General features: G+C 44.2%; 1 protein-coding gene across 1 annotated transcript in view; it reads left to right on the forward strand.

Annotated features, from left to right (window-relative positions):
* Shrm (shroom) overlaps window positions 1–19,434 on the forward strand; it is a 96,291-nt gene that overhangs the window by 73,555 nt on the left and 3,302 nt on the right. The window contains exons 2-3 of the mRNA XM_026811548.1: window positions 16,960–17,352; window positions 17,819–18,131. Coding sequence (XP_026667349.1) covers window positions 16,994–17,352; window positions 17,819–18,131 — 672 coding nt within the window. The 5' untranslated portion in view covers window positions 16,960–16,993. The remainder of the gene's footprint in view (window positions 1–16,959; window positions 17,353–17,818; window positions 18,132–19,434) is intronic.

Genomic DNA, 19,434 nt, shown 5'->3' on the forward strand with positions numbered 1-19,434 from the left:
CCGTTCAATCTTGCGAATGCAACAAACATCGCGAACATACTCCGATCCATCTAATCGGCCGTCCGTACCCTCGTCGAGCCAACGGATGAATAGCAGATAGCGATACTCGATTAATCATGAAAATCGATCTTATCTATCGACATCCACGCCGAGGCATAGTTCGCGTAGCGGCGGTACGGAATTTCAATGGAAACCGCGATACGTTGCAATTACTTTTTTACCAGACGACCTGTCGCACGACTTTTTTACGAATCTGTCGTGGATCGGGTCTCATCACTGGGGAAGGAGGCGGAGGACGAAAAAGCCTGGTCAGTGTTTTCAAGCCGAGTCGAGAGCGCGCGCGCGCGCGAGCGGACGCCCGGTTCGCGTTTTTATTTTAATCGGCGGACGCGCGGTGCGCGCCGTTTTTCCCCGGCGCATTTGATTTCTGGAGCAGCACGTGTCGAGGTACGAAGCCGACGAAAGAGGTGTCGCGCTGCCTCATACGGCTCGAGCGGCCGTGGCTCGTACCTCGAGCGACCGCTTTTTATCCGACCGTCGACTCGTACATAGCCCGAAACGGCTGGAAGCGAATCGAGAAAGAGACGTACGCGTACCGCGCCGATTGCCATGCATTCTTGGCCTTGCGACGTGACACGGCCACTTTTCGAAATTGCCGCTCATAACCCCCTAACCCACTTGACCCCGGGCTTAACGGCCTGCGAATTCCGCCGGATGTGCGCGATTTTGTTGACCAAAAGTTCGACCGTCCAAAATGTTTTTCTCATCTCTCTACGTTCGGCCAAAATAATTTATTAATCGTGAAACCAACGTGTGTGGTGGTTACGATCGTCAGTATGGTCGATAGCAATCTCTACTTCTGCTGTGTGTGGATTTGACTTGCAATCATTTTTTTTTTTTTTATCGTACGCTACTGAATGAGTCTCGCGACTGACGGAGGAGCAGGTGGCTCTTGGCTACGGTATTCGGAGACTGAAATCGATAGCGTCGCATTAAAGTCGATGTCCTCCGGTTTGCCTTTTTCCGCGAGGTTGCCTTGGCCGATGACATCTGGTCGACGGTCAGGAATGCCGAGCAATAACCGGTCTTCCTCGATACTCCCGGGGTGCATTTCTGCCTAGTATATATGTATGTATGTATCACTGAAATTCTTAAGCAACACCGGCGAATCTCGTGCAATCTTATATGCATTACAGCTCAAAAGTACCCTCGTTCTTGAGACATCGTGATTTCATTAAAGAAAACCGGAAGATCTAATTTATTTTTGCCAGCAGATTTGCGCGTATATAATATACGACTTAAAAGAAAAATATAATAAAATCCTCATGTAATTTCATATAAACTTTATTTTTACAAAACAATTCTACAAAATATAGACGTATAATGTCAGACATGACACCTCATTCCGTTTCACTCTGATAATAATCTAAATATCGCGGAGCGATCACTCAAGACAACATTCCTAATGGCGACTACTAATTGCGCCAAATCGAAACGCTTTACCCTTCTTCAGTTTAAGTCAGTCTCTCGCGTGATTCATCCGTTCCTTATTCAAAGCAAGACGTCTCTGACCGTTGAAGCACGAGGCTCGTTTAAAAACGTATCATTTCGTCCCCGTAAACTCGTTGGCGGTTTCCGGGAATGATGTTCGTCTGCTCGTTCGAGTTAACGCTTCGAGCCATTACGGTGCGCGCGATTAGAGCCAGAAAGAATGAGAATTTCTTGCTCGTGACCTGATTCCGTCACGGGGCCGCGTGAGCCGAGTTCCGACAAGTGGGCATGCAAATTATTCAATTAACGTCCGAAACTCTCGCCTCGCGGCCTCCGTCCGCGATACGCCTTCCATCCGTCGTAGCGGCTGGAGCCAAAGTATCGGGACGAGTCGACGGGTTCGCCAACTCCGGTGCAAGAGAGAGAGAGAGAGAGAGAGAGAATCGCCTCGGAGCGTACTCCAGATAGCGTTGACACATTGATTGACAGCGCAGGGTGCGTACCGGATGGCGAAGGTAGTGGCTCTCGAACTGGCTTCTCGTTTATCTTCGGAACGAAGGTTGGGCCCGATCGACTTCGCGTCGAGGCGAATCTGGTTGCTTTACCCATCGTTGCGGTCTTTTTTCTTCTCGACGCGTATCGCGCGGATAACGCCAATTAACGGGGGCCCGTTTCCACGGCTCCGTCGAGATTTAAAGCGCGCGGCATAATGGTGCGTTACGGATACGGTGAAAGTGTCGGTGTGCACGCAGCCGCGAACGAGGAAGAGGGATCATCCGTGTCGCGTTACGGTCGCCGCGTCCCGGTCGCGATCCCATCGGGACGCATAAATCAGCGCTGTTAGCGATGTAATTGCCGTTAATTAAATTACCCTGCGCCCGTGTCCACGGCTGCGCGCACCAGTAGGCAGCGCGTCTCCCGTTCCCGTTACTCGGATCACCGGCTATCTGTAATTAGTAATTGCACGTTTACTCGATGACTACACGCTGAGGAGCGTCGCGTCGCCTCGTCGTCTACACGGCCACATGCGCGTTAATTTGTCCCCGATATTTATTGTCTCGCTGGACGCGCCGTCGACGGGCAAACTCGTGTTACTCTCGACCGGGTGGGCCGGCTGATTTTCGGCGACGTATTCCCTTCTCGCTTTTTTCTTCTATAGAGAAACATGATCTCGGTGCGTGCGTGACGGAAAGGAACGGCGACGTTCCTCACGGCGTGCTCGACACGCGTATTTCTCTGGCTGATTTTAATCTATCCCTCGAGTACCGTAAACAGGCGCGAAAGCAACCGCTGTTTGTCTCTTTTTACTGCGAATAGTAGGCAGCTCGGAGATGGGTAAAGCCGGTGAGTACCGGTCGCGAGCGTTCGATTGTGCCACGGGAACAGGGTTAGCTGCGTGCACATAAGTTACCAAGTGGGACGGACGCTGTGACCCAAAATCGCGAAACGAGTAGCTGATGTTTGCGTAAACCTTATGAGGAGTCGTTCACTCTTCAAGAATTCGAAGGTGATTATTCGTCTTCTGTCCCTCGCTTTTTATTTAGTAATCTTACTTATCTTATTTATCTAATAATTATACATTTTATTAATACATTTATTTTGTAATCAATGGGAATTTTAATTATGCCAATCAAATATTCGGTTGTTGACTCCCTGATTTAATACGTAGTTAATAACCGATAACGATTTGTATAAATCGATAGCCATTTAATTTTCGTCGACCTCGCTTTTCTCTATTTCCTTCTTCGTCCATCTATACCGAGGAAATATGATCTATACTCTTTAACACGAGGAATTCACCTGAGGCAATGCATCCACTTTCAATTGCTCGGCGCGATGCCTTCGGTTAAATTACAATTACCCATCGTTCCGCGTAATGCTCCTTCAGGAAGCAAAAGAAGATGACAGGCGATTCTATGAGATGCAAATGCTGATCGATCAGCGGCGATATTACTCTTCGTTGACCTAGAGTACTCTGGACGTTCGCCTGAAATCTAGGCGATCGCGATAAAAAGTGCGTCGGGGAACGAATGCAGACGGAGTAGCTCGCAGCGTCTCTCAGCTGTCGGCGAGTGTCAGCGGTTAACAGTATCTGGCTCTCGCTTCGTGTGAATTATACGCGATGCGTGATTCACCTCTCTGTCGTCCTGCCGCAGGTGGGTGTACTCGCGGTCCTCCGTGCGGGTCGCCTGTTACTGACTGTCACTCGCGGCCGGGACTAAGTAAACGAGGCGAGGGGTCTTCCGTTCGGTGAGACAGTCGTCGACAAGAGGGTGGTGGTCTAACGGCACTCGGTTACACGGATATTCGTCCGCTTCGGAAGCATCGGTCGCCTCTCTATTTTCTCTGCACGCACGCGTAGGCGGCTTCTCAATTACCGTGATCGTTTCGACTATCTTGAAGAAGCCGCGATCTCGTCTGACGATTCGCCGAGTTACGACGATTCGATCGAAGAATCCCATCGGATTTACTTAGAGTACTTACCTACTTAGGGCCCGTTCCGAGTCGGATCGGTACTCGCGATCGTTGTCTTTTATGGGTTGCCGGTTATGTAATCGAATACGATGGGCCGCAGCTTTTTATTCCGTTGCACCTACGTCGGGCCCTCGCGTCCATTTATCGAGGCTCGATAGTATCGAACGCACCGAGCGGGAGGGCGCATTACAGTTACTTATGCATTCATCATACGCTTATGTAATGGTAATGACATACGCTCGCTCGCTCGGCTTTTTGTGGGTGTGCAGCGTAGCTACGTGCTTGTATCACGCGAAAGGGCCCCCGGGGTTAATGACCGAAACGCGGGAGAACGGGCACGAAGGGGGTTCTTCGAAAAAGTACCTCGATTCCTGGTTTCAGCCCTCGCTCGGTATTACACGGTACATGTCCAACGTGCCTGCGTGATATTAATCGAATGAAGGAAAACTCACAGTCAAAGGAATCGAGGAAGACTCAAGCAATCATAAGGAGCTACAAGAAGCTTAGTAATAAATAGTATTTGTATAAATCTTTAACAACGACATCAATAAACTGTTCGAACAACAAAAACAGAACATGAAGAGAACGTTTTATTTTACGAGTAATACAACAAAAGTTTCGAACTTCTTAGGATTTAATTAAAGTAAAATTGAACCATTAAATGTTGACTGCATTTAATTGGAGCTTGAGCTCTTCGGAATAGAAAATTAAATGAATATTTTCAATTAAATGGCTATTTAGAATGAGAAACATTGTTCTAGTCTTTACACGTGTTTCATCATCTTTCCTCAAGTAGTTTCGTACCAGCGGGTCAGAAATATTTTTAAGCATCGTAGAGAGAAAAATAGGAAAGCAATCGCAAACCTTCTCTAACGCAACCTGTTTCGCGATGAAATCATAATTGCATCCAATTCATCCACCCACGGAAGGTCAAAAGAAGAAGGCAACTTGTTCGTAAAATTTCCCTCGCTTCATCTATCCATACTAATCATCTGCTAACGAGGAGCAGCCTCGCGTTAAGGTTAGCAGATCCTCTTCGCGATCGCGGCAAAAACCGCGCATACAGTTTGCGCTGTGGTTCCCAACCATTCACCCGTGACCTGTTTAAAATTGGACATTTAATATCCCTGGACTGATCAATGCTGATATCACAATTTTCCATTACTAATTCATATTCAATGTTGCTTCGCCTAATACTAAGGTTTATTATGTATTTTCTCATTTCTCAGAAAGTGCAATTTAAAAATTTGTGATATTACGTTAAAATACTAAAAATATAAAATTGATTAATTTCTTATGTACACATATTCATGTAAAGCTTCCAAATGCTTTGTCGTTAATAATCAAATTTGAATGCTTTTTAGATAAATAACGAATTGAAATTAAATTGAAATAATTTATATCTAGATTTTCATGAATTATACAATATCGTAAATTTCCCCTTGAATACTAATTAGCAAGTATGAACTTGAATTCCTTTATTCGAATTTGTATTCTTTATTGTTTTTTTATTTAGTTACGAAAGAGGTGAGGGTAGGAATTGCAGGTCATTTGAATATAATAATAAGGTGTTGCGAAAAAGATTGAGAGACACTGGGCTAGCACCTACGCTCGGTGTCCTACGGAGCGGTGCCAGAGGAACGAAGGACCGGTTCTCTCTCGGGTCGTGCGAGATCCCTTCTACATTACATACTGGCCCGTAGGCTCGGTCCGCGGGCCCTCCGGACCCCACGCTGCATCCTCTCGTTCGGCTCGGTCCTCTTCCATGGCAGCGCGCTAACTTTGGATTTCTTCGCGAATAACCGCTGCGGGCTGCTCATTACCGCGTCCCTCGCGAGCGACCTGCTCAGCACTAAACCTGAAATATAGTTGTCGTAGAAACATAACGCGATCGAATCTGAAACTTGAATAGAACCAGTAGGAAACGTACGTATCAAAATGCAACTGGGTCAATCCTAAACCACTTTCTTTTCGTTAAATATAAACTATGTACGTGTGGGAGTAATAAATGTTGTGATGTCGAAGTCACGCGTTGTTTGCAAATAATTTTTACACATTGTATGAGCATAAATCATAACGAATTGCATTAACTTCGTATTTTGCAGTAGACATATTTCTCATGAAAGTTACTGAATGTAAATCATGATCGAACGTATCTGGCACTCGTGTCTCCGGAGACTTGAATGCTTAACTGCGTGATGTGCCGTGTCGCGATATATCGGTGATTTCAACGCATGGCACTCGGGGTTCAGTCGCCGATGTTTTACTAGCTAACTCGCAGCTGCATAGTTACGCAGCAGGACGATATCGATCTCTCCATACGTCATCCTCGATAACTCCTCCTCCGATAAGGAAGTAGACTCGTTCGCTAGAGACAAACTGAGCTTCCTAACAATTATATTTATAATAAATACAGTTCGTGCGTTTTCGTTGCAATTTGATTCTCTAATTGCACGAGGCCTGACACGTGGCAATGTTATCTTATCTGTCTCTTCATCGCAAACACAGCCGAATTTTTACATTATCTTCTTTATCTTTTTCTTATGTGCAGAACATGCGGAAGTGTCACATTCTGATAAAATCGATTAAATGAGTGTCTGTGTTATCCAGGTCTGGAGATAAACCATATTCTCTGTGTCATTCACAGCGTCTTGTTTTCATTCAACAATTACAAAGATTTAAACTTCATTTCCTTTTCTGTTCTGTGAAATGTTGCTTCGCCTAATACTAAGGTTTATTATGTATTTTCTTATTTCTCAGAAAGTGCAATTTAAAAATTTGTGATATTACGTTAAAATATTAAAAATATAAAATTGATTAATTTCTTATGTACACATATTCATGTACAGCTTGTAAATGCTAATAATAAGAAACTGGATTAAACCCGTTTGTCGTTTGCCTAAATAATTAATAACGTCCCGTTCGCGGAATGTTAATGTGGCTCTTCTCCTCTTCCTACGTCTTCGAACGTTAGATTATACAAAACGGATATAAAAATGTGTAAACCGTTGGTGCTCGAACGTTGCAAACCTATTATTCTACGCATCGTGCCGCGAATACCAACAAGGTCGAGTCGCCCGCGGTGCTCGCACCCTGCGACACCGCCTTCTTCCGCGTTAATTAATCAGTCCCCCCTCCCCTGGTCGTAATCTCGCGAGGCGTCGCCGCTGGACCAATTGCCGATGCTAGCACAAGCTCTCGTGACGATCCATCGATACTAGCCGAGGTCGGGCCCAGCAATCTGTACGCCTACTGTGTCCCTTGTGCGCCGGATCGATTTGTCTATCCGTTAATTAGTAGGTACTTGCCCACGCCGCGGCACGGCAATCTATAGAGTTCAAGATCGTGACGCGCGCTTAAAGAATTCTATGCGAATTCCTTATCACCGATCTATTGTAAGAATTTCTTACTGTAATTATAAGTAGAACGAATTTGTAGCGACAATCGCGCGTTCATCTATGGGAGTATTTAATCCTTGCTTGTAGATATCATTCGAGGATTCTTCTCTCACGTTTATCTGTCTCTGCGGGATGGAACGAACACGATTCGTTGCTTACAACAACAATACAAGAGGGAACGCGGGCCGGGGTCGTTACTCCAGGAAATCGCGCATACCGCGCGTACGCATTACATATTTGTGAGAGGGAACCTGGTCGCGCTCGATTCTTTTCGACGCGCTTCGCGGACAAGGCTCGAGGAGATGCAACCGCGGCGTGGGAGGAACGAACCGCTCCGCTGCTTGCTCCGGTCCCCCGGGCCTTGAGAGCCTTTCCTCGTTTCCAACCGCGCAACCTATTCCGCGCGACGAATTTATTCGACACTCGTCCGCGTTACCTCTTCCGGATACGCGCCTCGCTGCATCGTTCCTACAGGATCGCTGAATGTCGCAGAATTATGTAGAATTCGTGTCTTTCGTTCGGTTCCTCTGAATGTGTGACCCTGTTGTTTATGTAGAGGATGATTAATAAAAATGATCATTTGAGACAAAATTGCATTCATTGCAGGCAATTATTTACATATGTTATTAGAAACTAGTAAGTAGTATCGCTAATAAGTTTGTTTATTATATTTAACCCTTTCGCTTCGAGCGCCGCTTATAAGCGGCGCGCATAATATGTTTTGTGAAGACCTAGGAAAACGTATATAGAGCAACAACGCATATTGTGCGTATTCGCGGCGCGCGCGCCCGTACAGAGACAGTACTTCGGCGGACTGGACATTCGAAGCGAAAGGGTTAAGAATGCACAAGCCTTTAAATGAAAACAACAACATTGAAAGTTTAACATATTGAAAATACGGATATCTGTTTTAAAATAAAGAAGCAGTGAAGTTGACCCGGGTGCAAGGTTGAGGTCCTTTGTCATCTCGGAGATCGCGAACGTAAACCAGTTAGGGGAGCGAATTAGAGGAACACAATGGCGTATCAGGCGATCGATCGATCGATCTATCCGCGGAGCGAGCGCGTCGAATTTTTCCCTCGCCGGTAGATATATGATCCAGCCGATCGTTCGGGGTAACGTATCAACAGGGATCTCGCAGCCGAAGAAATATGCAGATAGATAATCTGCGCGGCAACAAATGGACGCGCGATTCGACGCCCAGGTTGCGGTCTCCGCAGACGAACGTGCACCCGACCGCGCGCTATCGAATCGCATCGCCGCGGAATAATTGCTACCGAACCGACCGAATGGTAAATAACAAATTGCGACGGCCCGATTTTTCTCATACCGCAGCTCTTTTCTACGGACTATCTGGCCATCTTCCTGCCGCGCTAAAGTGATGCCTTTAACCGGACAGCGAAGTGCTTGAGGATCGCGTACCATCGCGATCGACGTCGATCGCATTTCACGGGAGCTTAGCCGAGGCTCTGATAAAATCCACGGCCGCGGTGACAGTGATCGTTTCTGAAACTCGAATATTTGATTGTTACACTCCATATTTACGACGCGTAATCGTAACGGGATTCCATTGGGAACATATGTAAGGATCCCGTAGGAATGTGTGTCACTGCACGCAAGAAAATGCGTGCGCGACCGGTCAAACGCCCGGAGAAACGGATCGTAATTTCGTTTTTCGCTTTGGTCCTGCGCCGGCGATCGGGGACTCGTGTTCCCTTTCGAAAGTCCGTGGCATAACTCGACCGCTGGGCCCGTTCGCCCCGGTTATGCGCGCACGAAACGTATTAAGGCTGTATTACATCGGCTGATTAACGCGTACTTTCACGCGAGTGCCGCATCGCGGAACAACGACAACGTACAGTTAGCCATCTCGAGTGCGTACGCTCCTACTCACAAGTACACGTGGACATTTTGATTTACATGTTTGAGGAGCTGGTTCATTGTCATATGTTACATGTAGACGTGTGACACAGTAATACCTGCGTTAACACGGCACGGTGTCATACGTAATATTTATATGCCAGAATTATAGATTCTTGAAGAAACTTAAATTATAAAAGTACAAAGTATGCAACTTTACAATAGAATAGTTTGGAATTTGCATGGACGTTCTTATTTTTAGATGAATTATTTTATTACTTATAACGTCTTCTCAGTTTATGGCTTTTAAAAGATACGAATCAAACTCTTTATTGGGAACTTTCTCTGTCTCTTGTGTCTGTTTAAAAAAATGTTATAACATATGCGAACCATATGTAACTGAGCATACTTCCAAGATTTCAAGATGAGCTCTGCTTTTTTTTTGTTTTTTTTTTTATGAAGTTAATTGCCCTCATGAATTGAAATGGGACACCGTGCATACCATCGTTCGTCCTTAAATAGGCCCACGAATGATCGCGTTAATAAGGGTAATAAAGTTTGAAAGCCGTTACTGGTATCTGGGGCGAAAATAAAAGGAACACATATTTACGCGCAACGCGAATGATAATTTCTGACCGTGCGGAACGTTTCTTATATGTATGTACGAGTGTGTAGGTACTTAGGTGTCTACCGTTAAGAAATCTCGTCGTCTGATAAATTTTTAAAGCGCAACGCGGATACTTTGGGTACGGAATTGTAAACCAGGCTTTCGAAACGATTTAAAATTTAAATCAGTCGTATAATAAATGCGTGATGCACCGAAGCGCCTTTTGTCCATCTGGCATTTTCGCTGTCGTCCACGGTAATTACCTTCGATACCGTCGTTTTGCTCCTGCCGAGAGTTGAATTCACCGCTCGAAGCAATCGAGAAATAGACGCCGCGTCGCATCGCGCCGGAGACACGATAAGGCCCATCGTACGTCGTCGTCTCTCTGGCATTCTCTGGGCCCGGAGGTCGGGTTAACCTCCTCCCGCATTCCTCGCCAATTTCTTTTTCCAGAGAGCCACGCTGTCGACGCGAGGCGAGGAACGCGAAACGCTACCCGCGCGCGCGCTGACCTTCATTGTTTTTCCATCGGCTCCTTTGCTTCCTTTTACGATGCATCGTGAATCGCGCCGGCAATTGCACCCACCTCGCATTCCCTCTCTCTCTCTCTTTATTCCTCTATCGTCCGGAATTACTACCCGCCGACCAATTATTCAAGAACTGTGGATTCTTCCCAAATCGGTTGCTATTCCCCTGGATGGTGTAGGAGGAGAGATTTAATGCTAGCCAGACACCACAAAAGTGCTCTTTTATTCCAACTATCCACGTACATAGTTCGTTAAATTGCTCACTACCTTTTGTTTGCCAATTATCGTAATGTAATTATTTATCTCAGTATATGTGCAGCAACCCCAATCCCGACCCATTTAACATGTACGCATGCAAAAATTATACTTTCATTATGCAGTGGCAACTTTCTTCATAGAGAATAGACAAAATAATTATGATTTTTTATCATATCATATTTGATTATATCAATAAATAGAATTGATTCATATTTCTGAGATCTCTAACTTTAATTTGAATCGTGTTTCATCAAAATCTGTCTTTTAATTCGACTTTAGTTAAGAATCATTTGCATTTAGTTCAAATATTATCATAAATTATTTTACATATTCCATCTTATATCAGTCTATCGTTCGTTAGGATTTAAAATCTGAAGCTCGGTTCAAAGTTCAATATATTTAAATATTGAGGAGTTAGAATTTGTTTTGTATATTTTAATAAATACTTAAAATTATTTACGTCTGTTAAACTCTCAATGTTGAACAGACGAGAGATATTCATATTCATAGGACTTATACTAATTTCTTATAGCACTTATACTAATTTCATTTTTGCATGTGTGCATGCCAAATAGGCCGGAAGTCGTTTTAGGCAGCTGTGCATGTATACATACACATATTCCCCGATACGAACACTTCCTACTACAGTGCAGACTATCACGAATTCGTTGCAAACGCGCGCAGTATAATCCGTACGAATAACGAGTCTATTCTGTGTCTAGGCACTTTCACTCGTTTAGCCACGGAGTTTATATCGCCCAACCGGTATCATCGAAACGTCTTTATCTCCGCAACCAGCTTGATAGATGCGGCCGCGTCGCCATTAATTCCATTCTGCGCCCGATTAAAATATGTAGCCCACGGATTACGAGCGGATTAGAATCCCGTTCTCGGTTCGTTCCCGGAGTTACACGCGCGCGCCGCCGACCGCATTAATTACGTGATGTAACGCGAATCACATTCACGAACCGCTCGTTCCGTGCGATTTTTTCCTCTCTCCGTGATTTCCGCGAGTAAACACTCGATTGTGCCAGCGACTGACCGGGTTCTCTCGTTCCGCGTGAAAGACCGTCAGGTTTGCGCTTTCTGAAAATAGAGAACAAAATCTGTTCTTCTAAGCAGTGGCTTTTCATTCCGAAGCGAAGAAAAACAGACTGATATTCATTTTTTCAAATGATATCGAGAATTGTTGGAATAATGTCAATAACCAAATATTTGTTTCTGCCTGGAATGCATTCTTATTTAAATTCATTGTTATTCGTTTTTATCTTGTATCAACACAACAGGAGTTCGTTGCTTCATAAACGAGAGAGTATAAGTATCTGCTATCATACGTGAATTTATTCGAGTCGATAACACGCGCGAAACAGGTATACCGCGCATTGCAGCCGATATCATTTAATGGCGTTACGTAATGTAAGATTTACGGTAATCACTTGACTTCATAGGCGAGTGGCTCGGGATCAGAGCACAACCGGAAATCGTTGCTGCATGACACGGGAAGGCGCGTTCAGCAGGAGCGCACCAATTACATTTTTCGACGACGGCAGATATTTAATTTCGCGTCGTTCGAGAAATATCAGTGGCCGAAGGAGAACATTTATTGTGTGACTGTTACTGCGCGCGGCTGTTTAACTGCGAGTTAAATGATCGTAATTAGCCACGAATCACTATTCTTACGGTAGGCGCGCGTACTTTTTTTCTAAAACGGTAAACGCGGCAAAATAAGGCATGCAAAAGTGTACGCTTCCTGATCGAGGGCCTCTAATCGAGCCGAGCGGCTACAGTTAGACGGTCGTGCAGGAAATTAATTGCCGTACATCTTTCCCTTACATCATTTCCTGCCGTAAAAAAAAAAACCCAAGGAATGGTGTACGAACATATAATAAATTAAAGATAGTGTTTTATGGAAGTTTAATGCGTCCGTAAAAAATTCGAGTGACTACCATACAATTTTAATGAAAACAACGTTCTTGTGCCTCAATCGGTTAATCTTGTTTAGCCTCTTTTCTGCTACGCGTCACATCGTGACAAGCATTTTCGTCGACAGCATCCTCGACTCGTTCCCGAGACCTTTTCCGGTTCCTAGAAACGCGATATGCACTTGGCATCAGCGCTGGATAACAGATTCGCCGGCGATCGCCCGTTCCCAGTACTCGTCGGTCGGTACTCGAGGCTCCGCGCGATAAAGTCGCCGCGCTGGGAAAAAGGTGAGGAAAGACAGGGCGACGACGCGCGAACAGGGAAACAACCCCCGGGGACAAACGCGTGCACGCCGCGAATGAATCGCTGCGAATTTATCACGGCGAAACTCGAGCCGATGGCCTCGCACCGGCCGGCAATTAACGGCCGTGATTTAAGGGCGCGCTAGTCCAGGTTTTAACGCCGACTCGCGTCGCGGCTCGTTTGCCTTTCTCGCTTTGTGCGCGCGTAATTCCGCGGTCATTACACGCACGGGAAAGAGATGTAACGTGGCCAAGTTTATCGTTCGTGGAAATGGAATTTATTTTAAATCCGTGCGTCAGCTTATACATAGAATAGCGTAAACCTTAGCACGCGCGTATTGACACATTGTTTAAAATTCTTCTATTGAATTAATTATCGTGACAGACTGTATTATTAAAATATTTAACGCCATTTTGTAAATTGCGTTCTGAGTTTCTAAAATACGTTCTCATTCCTCGTAAATAACAGATGGGAATCGGCTTGATCCTACCGACCTTATTTGTCTAGTGCCCTCCATTCCAGGCGCATTCTCTTGTTTAGAGTTTTGACGGTTCCGACAGGTGAAATTATGTGCTTACCTATACACGTCTCACCGCGGCCTGGCTCGACGCGGGGTTGGTCGGTTGCGTGTCTGCTCGAGGAATCCGGTAGGATGTGATTACCGCAGCTATTATTAAACTATTACCAAGAAACGTAGGAGAAGAGAATGCATTTTGTTGTCAACCGTAGTACGACTCATTCCAGAATGCAAAAGGACCAGAAGAATGTTGGTCAGTTTCTCGTATTCCACGAAACGATTTGCATGAGGGAAAAATGACTTACAGTTCATTATTATTTTACATTATGTCTGATTGGTGTTCTAAGTTCACGTTTATTTAATTAAACGCTTTTTACCAAAAGATTTCTTTGCTGATTAACAATTGCCAGCGTATTATTAAGAAACAGAATAGAGAAACGAAGACTGCATTTTATCTTTTCCTTTAATTCCGAAACGGTGATAAAATCATATCCATGTCCGATGCATCTACTCCAGCTCGTTTCTTATTGCACGAAACTACTTAAGCACTCACGATACGCCCACCATAACGAATCCAATTTAATACGAGTTAATGATCGCGCGTTTCTAATACGTACGAGCCGCGCTTTTGTATTCGGTTTATTAGCTCTAAACGCTGCCACGTAGAGCTGTTTACGATCCGCGAAACCACAGCTCTCGTGGCTCTCCTCCTCCGCGTCGTGTCTCCGTGCTGCATCGTTGCGTTGTCTCGCAGTCGCGTCGTGGCTATTAAATATCGTTACCTTATTACGGCTTGTCAATGCCCCGTTCGGTCCATTTATTAACAAACTCGGTCGCGCGCTCATTCATTACTACCCGGGAGAATAGTAGACGTCGACGAACGTTGGCTCGCTTATTAGGTATCAATTTTTACGTCTACCTGTTCGCGGTGAACTGGCTCATACTTTCGCTCGTTACAAAATCGTTTCGTACTGCGTTTCGCAACGCGCCGGAATGCGGGTAGACTATCGGCGAACGCGTGAATCCGTCGATCTAATTGCTCGACTCGTGACTTTGCATTACATTCGGTGAAGCAGCTTTACATCATGAATGACTGAATACTATAAATCAAAGTAAAATACATTGCTATTTACTTGAATAAAAATCGGGTGAAAATTGATATATGAACGTAAAGCTTATGTCAAAGAAACAATTTTGGTGAGGATTCTTGAATATTAATTAAAGCCGTTTGCATTCTAAATTAATAGATTCGTTTATGTTGACACACTTTAAATATTCGTTATTGTAGGAAATGTAACAGGCTTCTAGTTTCCATATTAATAGTCAAGCTAATTACGAAAATAATGAACGAAGGAAAAGATTTATTTATTAATTCATTATTGACATGAGCAAACAAATTTTTATACAGAAGGCACTGACATTCTCTATAAGAAAGATTCTATGAATTTTTCTTCTATTTAAACCGTATTTAATAAGTTAAATATGATTAATTGGCATTTTATGGGTTCTGACATAATCCGACTATTTCACCGTCGAAACAGCGAACTTTTGACAAAAAATTTCGTTTTTCCTCAATAACTCCTAAACCGTTGGTCGTACGGGAAAATTGCATAGGACCTTTCTTGTAGAGGACGACGAGATCTATAATTTCTGTATAAAAACTTTTCGCTAGCATTAATATTTAACGAGTTATTGACGAAAAATGAAAAAACCGTTTTTTGCAAATTACTCGTAAACTATTGACGCTAGCGAAGAAATTTTAGATGGAAATTGTAGATCTCGTCGTCCTCTACAAGTAAGGTCTGATGCGATTTTCCCGTATCTCCAACGGTTTGGAAGTTATTGGCCAAAAACGAAAATTTCGAAGAATTTGAAGGGGTACCCCTTGGAAAAATCTCGGAAAAATTGAAAAATTTTTTTTTGTCAAAATTTCGAAAAATGCTTTAAATAAAAGTTGTAGATAGTACTATTTTCTGCAAAAAGAGGTCGTACACCCTTTTCTTATATCTCGAATACATTAGGACTAATCGATTAATTATTTCGTTCATCGCCATACACNTGATTAATTGGCATTTTATGGGTTCTGACATAATCCGACTATTTCACCGTCGAAACAGCGAACTTTTGACAAAAAATTTCGTTTTTCCTCAATAACTCCTAAACCGTTGGTCGTACGGGAAAATTGCATAGGACCTTTCTTGTAGAGGACGACGAGATCTATAATTTCTGTATAAAAACTTTTCGCTAGCATTAATATTTAACGAGTTATTGACGAAAAATGAAAAAACCGTTTTTTGCAAATTACTCGTAAACTATTGACGCTAGCGAAGAAATTTTACATGGAAATTGTAGATCTCGTCGTCCTCTACAAGTAAGGTCTGATGCGATTTTCCCGTATCTCCAACGGTTTGGAAGTTATTGGCCAAAAACGAAAATTTCGAAGAATTTGAAGGGGTACCCCTTGGAAAAATCTCGGAAAAATTGAAAAATTTTTTTTTGTCAAAATTTCGAAAAATGCTTTAAATAAAAGTTGTAGATAGTACTATTTTCTGCAAAAAGAGGTCGTACACCCTTTTCTTATATCTCGAATACATTAGGACTAATCGATTAATTATTTCGTTCATCGCCATACACTTCGTAACAAGTGGCATTAGAAGCAGCAAGAAGTAACGTGCAAAATCATCAGATAAGATAAAAAATAAGTCCAGAGTAACATTCTCAGTAAAGAGGACGCAGCAGAAGAATCGTAGCGGATGTCTTCTGCAGGACGACATGGATCTTGATCGTGCAGGGTGTAGCGACGCGGATTGTGTTCAGTCCTTGAATAAACACGGAAGAATCCGCGAATGGTTCGTACAGCATCTCTGACGATATCGCAGGATGCACCGTGATAACCGATGATATACGGGCGATTGTTCGGCGAGCCGCGAATCCTCGGATGTGGTCGTCTGACCCACATCCTCGTGCCACCGTGCCGAGCTCTCGGTGACGGTCAATATGACGCGTTCCCGTTGCTGTCCGGACGAAAAACTTCTCGCAATCGCGCGTGGGTACCAATTTTTCACCAGCGACAAGTGAAAGCAATTCTTTATTCGGAATCCCCTCGTGTGCCATCTTCTACGACTTTACGAGAATTATTATTATTATTATTATTATTATTATTATTATTATTATTATTATACAGCCAGAGTTCATACATGATAATATTCTCGATCAGAGTGTTCTAGCGAGTGTTCACTCAAGAGAAAGGTCTGATGCTCGCCGATGCATCTGATGCTTTACGTTCAGTTCATCACCCACCTATTTCTCGCATGTCTCTTCTGTTGGGTAAAGCCTTAGGAAATACATTTGAGGTTTTCAAAGGTCGAAGATTTTGTGGTAAAAAAACGAGCATTGCCTATAAGATGATCTAATAATACAGTATATTCCCGTATCACACAGTTGATAAGTCACGGCGATGCTTTCTCTCTGTTATTAGAAATCGTGCTATAGAAGAATTTTTCGTACAACCCGCCAAAGTCTTTATACATTTATACTATAATTTTTGTATCAATTTATTCTTTAATAATTTTAATAAATTTCCATTTAATTTTTGTGCAGGTGTATCCCGGATGGCGGGGACGTTGGTTACACGATGACGGAACTGCAGCCGTCGCCGCCAGGTTATCGAGTCCAGGATGAGGCCCCGGGTCCACCCTCCTGTCCCCCGGGTTCCTACAAGTACGCGAGTCACGGCCACGGCAGCGAGACTGCCAATTTCAAGAGTAACGCGTCGTATCCTCAGGAAGGCTATGGCCTTAAGCAGAGTCCGTCCCGGACGGTGCCTCCTAACGAGTACTATCGGCGTGGCAGAAACGACGGCAGGAGGTCCGCGGAGAACGAGCACGAGGCTGGCAACGGACAGGGCAACGGCAACGCAGCCAAGAAAGCCACGGTTGCCGGTTACAACGAAAGTCACAAAAAGAATACTGCGGGCTACAAGAACGACAGCGGGTAAAGAGACCTTCGATTTACTTCTGTTCTTCTCTTCCCTCGCGGTGTTTACGGTCCCGCTGTTATTGGACCGCGAATGTTTACGCACTTGTAATTTGCAATTAAACTACGTAAAATATGAAACGGATAATATATGAGCGGGTGCGGAAGGGAAGGCCGTCTCCGTATGGAAGGAATATGCGCGACTGGTGTCAAGTTTATTGAAAGTATACCGTCGTAAAAGAACTGTTAGTTTGATCAGAATGTCAATTACAATGAATTATGCATGAATATTTTTTGAAAAACAATTTCGGACTTCATTAAATGTATTGTGAGAAGGAAACGTACATGGAATGAGTAATACGCTCGTATACGTGCTTTTAAGAAGGTGGATACAAAACGTGTAATTATGGGCGTCATAAAAGAAGCATAAAATATTAAAAAGACGGATGTATTTGTACCTGTTTAATTCGTTGTCTATATACAGGTACAGCGAGAGCGTTGGATTTGACAGTTACACGCTCCCTCTCAATGAGAGAGACGAGGCGTCGCCACCGCCAACGCCACCGGTCAGAGACGCGTCCAGCCTCAAAGGCGTTTGCTACGGGCCCGGACACGAGAAATATCCGTCCTGGCCCAGTGCGCCGGAGAGGCATCCCGACGAGGACGTTCACAATTCGAGCCACAGCGGATCCCATCGCTCCAAGTCCTGGACCGATCACACCAATTACCCGAAGGAGAAGCCTGCCCAATACACCAGACCGCACACGAAGAGGCCCAATCCTACGTTCACGCAGCAGGTGACGCATATCTTCGAATCATGTACAATATTACACACAGTGACTCGCAGATTCATTCACGAGACTACGTGTTTCAATGAAGTGGACTTATTTCTAAATCTTTGTCATCATCAAACTAAATTCTGTGACATCTCGTGGGTTTCATATACAGGAAATTTATTTATCTTTCTAAATTGTATAATCACGATTCGTGAGTCACTGTATATTTATTTATAGATTAGAAGTTTCTCGGCCAAAGATGTGTCGTATGTACTAAATGGAAAGCGTGAATCTCACGGTTTCGTCTCGCATCGAACACACGTGGCGGGCGCATTCCCTCGCGTCGCGGTAGTTACGAAATTGAAAACTCATTTGCAAAGAGGCGAAGCAATTTCGACACTGTTAACGAGTCACGAGAACGGTTCTGGGCGAGCTTATCGCACCATTTTCAGTGCGCGTCCCGCAATCGCGGCGTGTAAAGTACTTATGTGGTCTTTCGCGGGAAGATAATAGCGGCGAACGGTAGAGGGAAATTTAATTACGTGAACGTGTCGCGTTTAAGCGTCGGTGAAACGACGCGGGACGAGTAAGTCGAGATCTCGGTAGATCATGTGCGCCCTAAAACGACGCATGTAATTAATCTCCCACACCCGCACTCTCCTTTCTCCCGAGCAATGATATAATCGCCAGTTGGGACGGCAACATCTTCAAAAGTAGGCCAGTAATTTCAGGACGCGGCGGTATGTTTTACGTCCTTCTCTCTCCAACTTTTTTCAACCCCGTGTTTCCTTTAACTTATTTAAATCACTGTATTAAATGTGAACCAAACCACTTCGTCTTCAATGACGGTTAGTAAAAAGTCTATTATTTTGGTTTGAACCATTCGAACTCTGAAGGATTATAAATAGCTGTGGTATAAATCGCAATATGAATTAGGGAACGATTGTCTTCCGTTCCTTTCACTTGTCAGAGCAGAAAATTGAGCGTCGTAAATAATATGGGAACCAGAGGGTTAATGTCGTCGTATATAAACGCGAACGGGTATTCACAGTTTCCAGTTTCCGTAGAACGTTAACTCCCCTTTTGCTCGATTTAGGACTTTCTTATTAGCTGGGCGTAGTTTTTGCACCGGTAATTAGCTCGTTGCCCGATGGTTTATTTTAAACGCGTTCTACGAGAGGAATGGCTATTCGAAAACAGAACCGGGCTTAAGTTCAATTACGCGTCACGGTTCGAGCAAGCACATGCTCGTCGATTGCGTAATTAATTATCTTACAAGAGCAGTCGTCGTAACGCGAAAGCGTTTCGAAGTAGCACTCAGCGA

The sequence above is a fragment of the Ceratina calcarata genome, unplaced genomic scaffold, assembly GCF_001652005.2.
Source record: "Ceratina calcarata isolate Rehan_Ccalc_2016 unplaced genomic scaffold, ASM165200v1 scaffold226, whole genome shotgun sequence".
Classification (NCBI taxonomy): domain Eukaryota; kingdom Metazoa; phylum Arthropoda; class Insecta; order Hymenoptera; family Apidae; genus Ceratina; species Ceratina calcarata.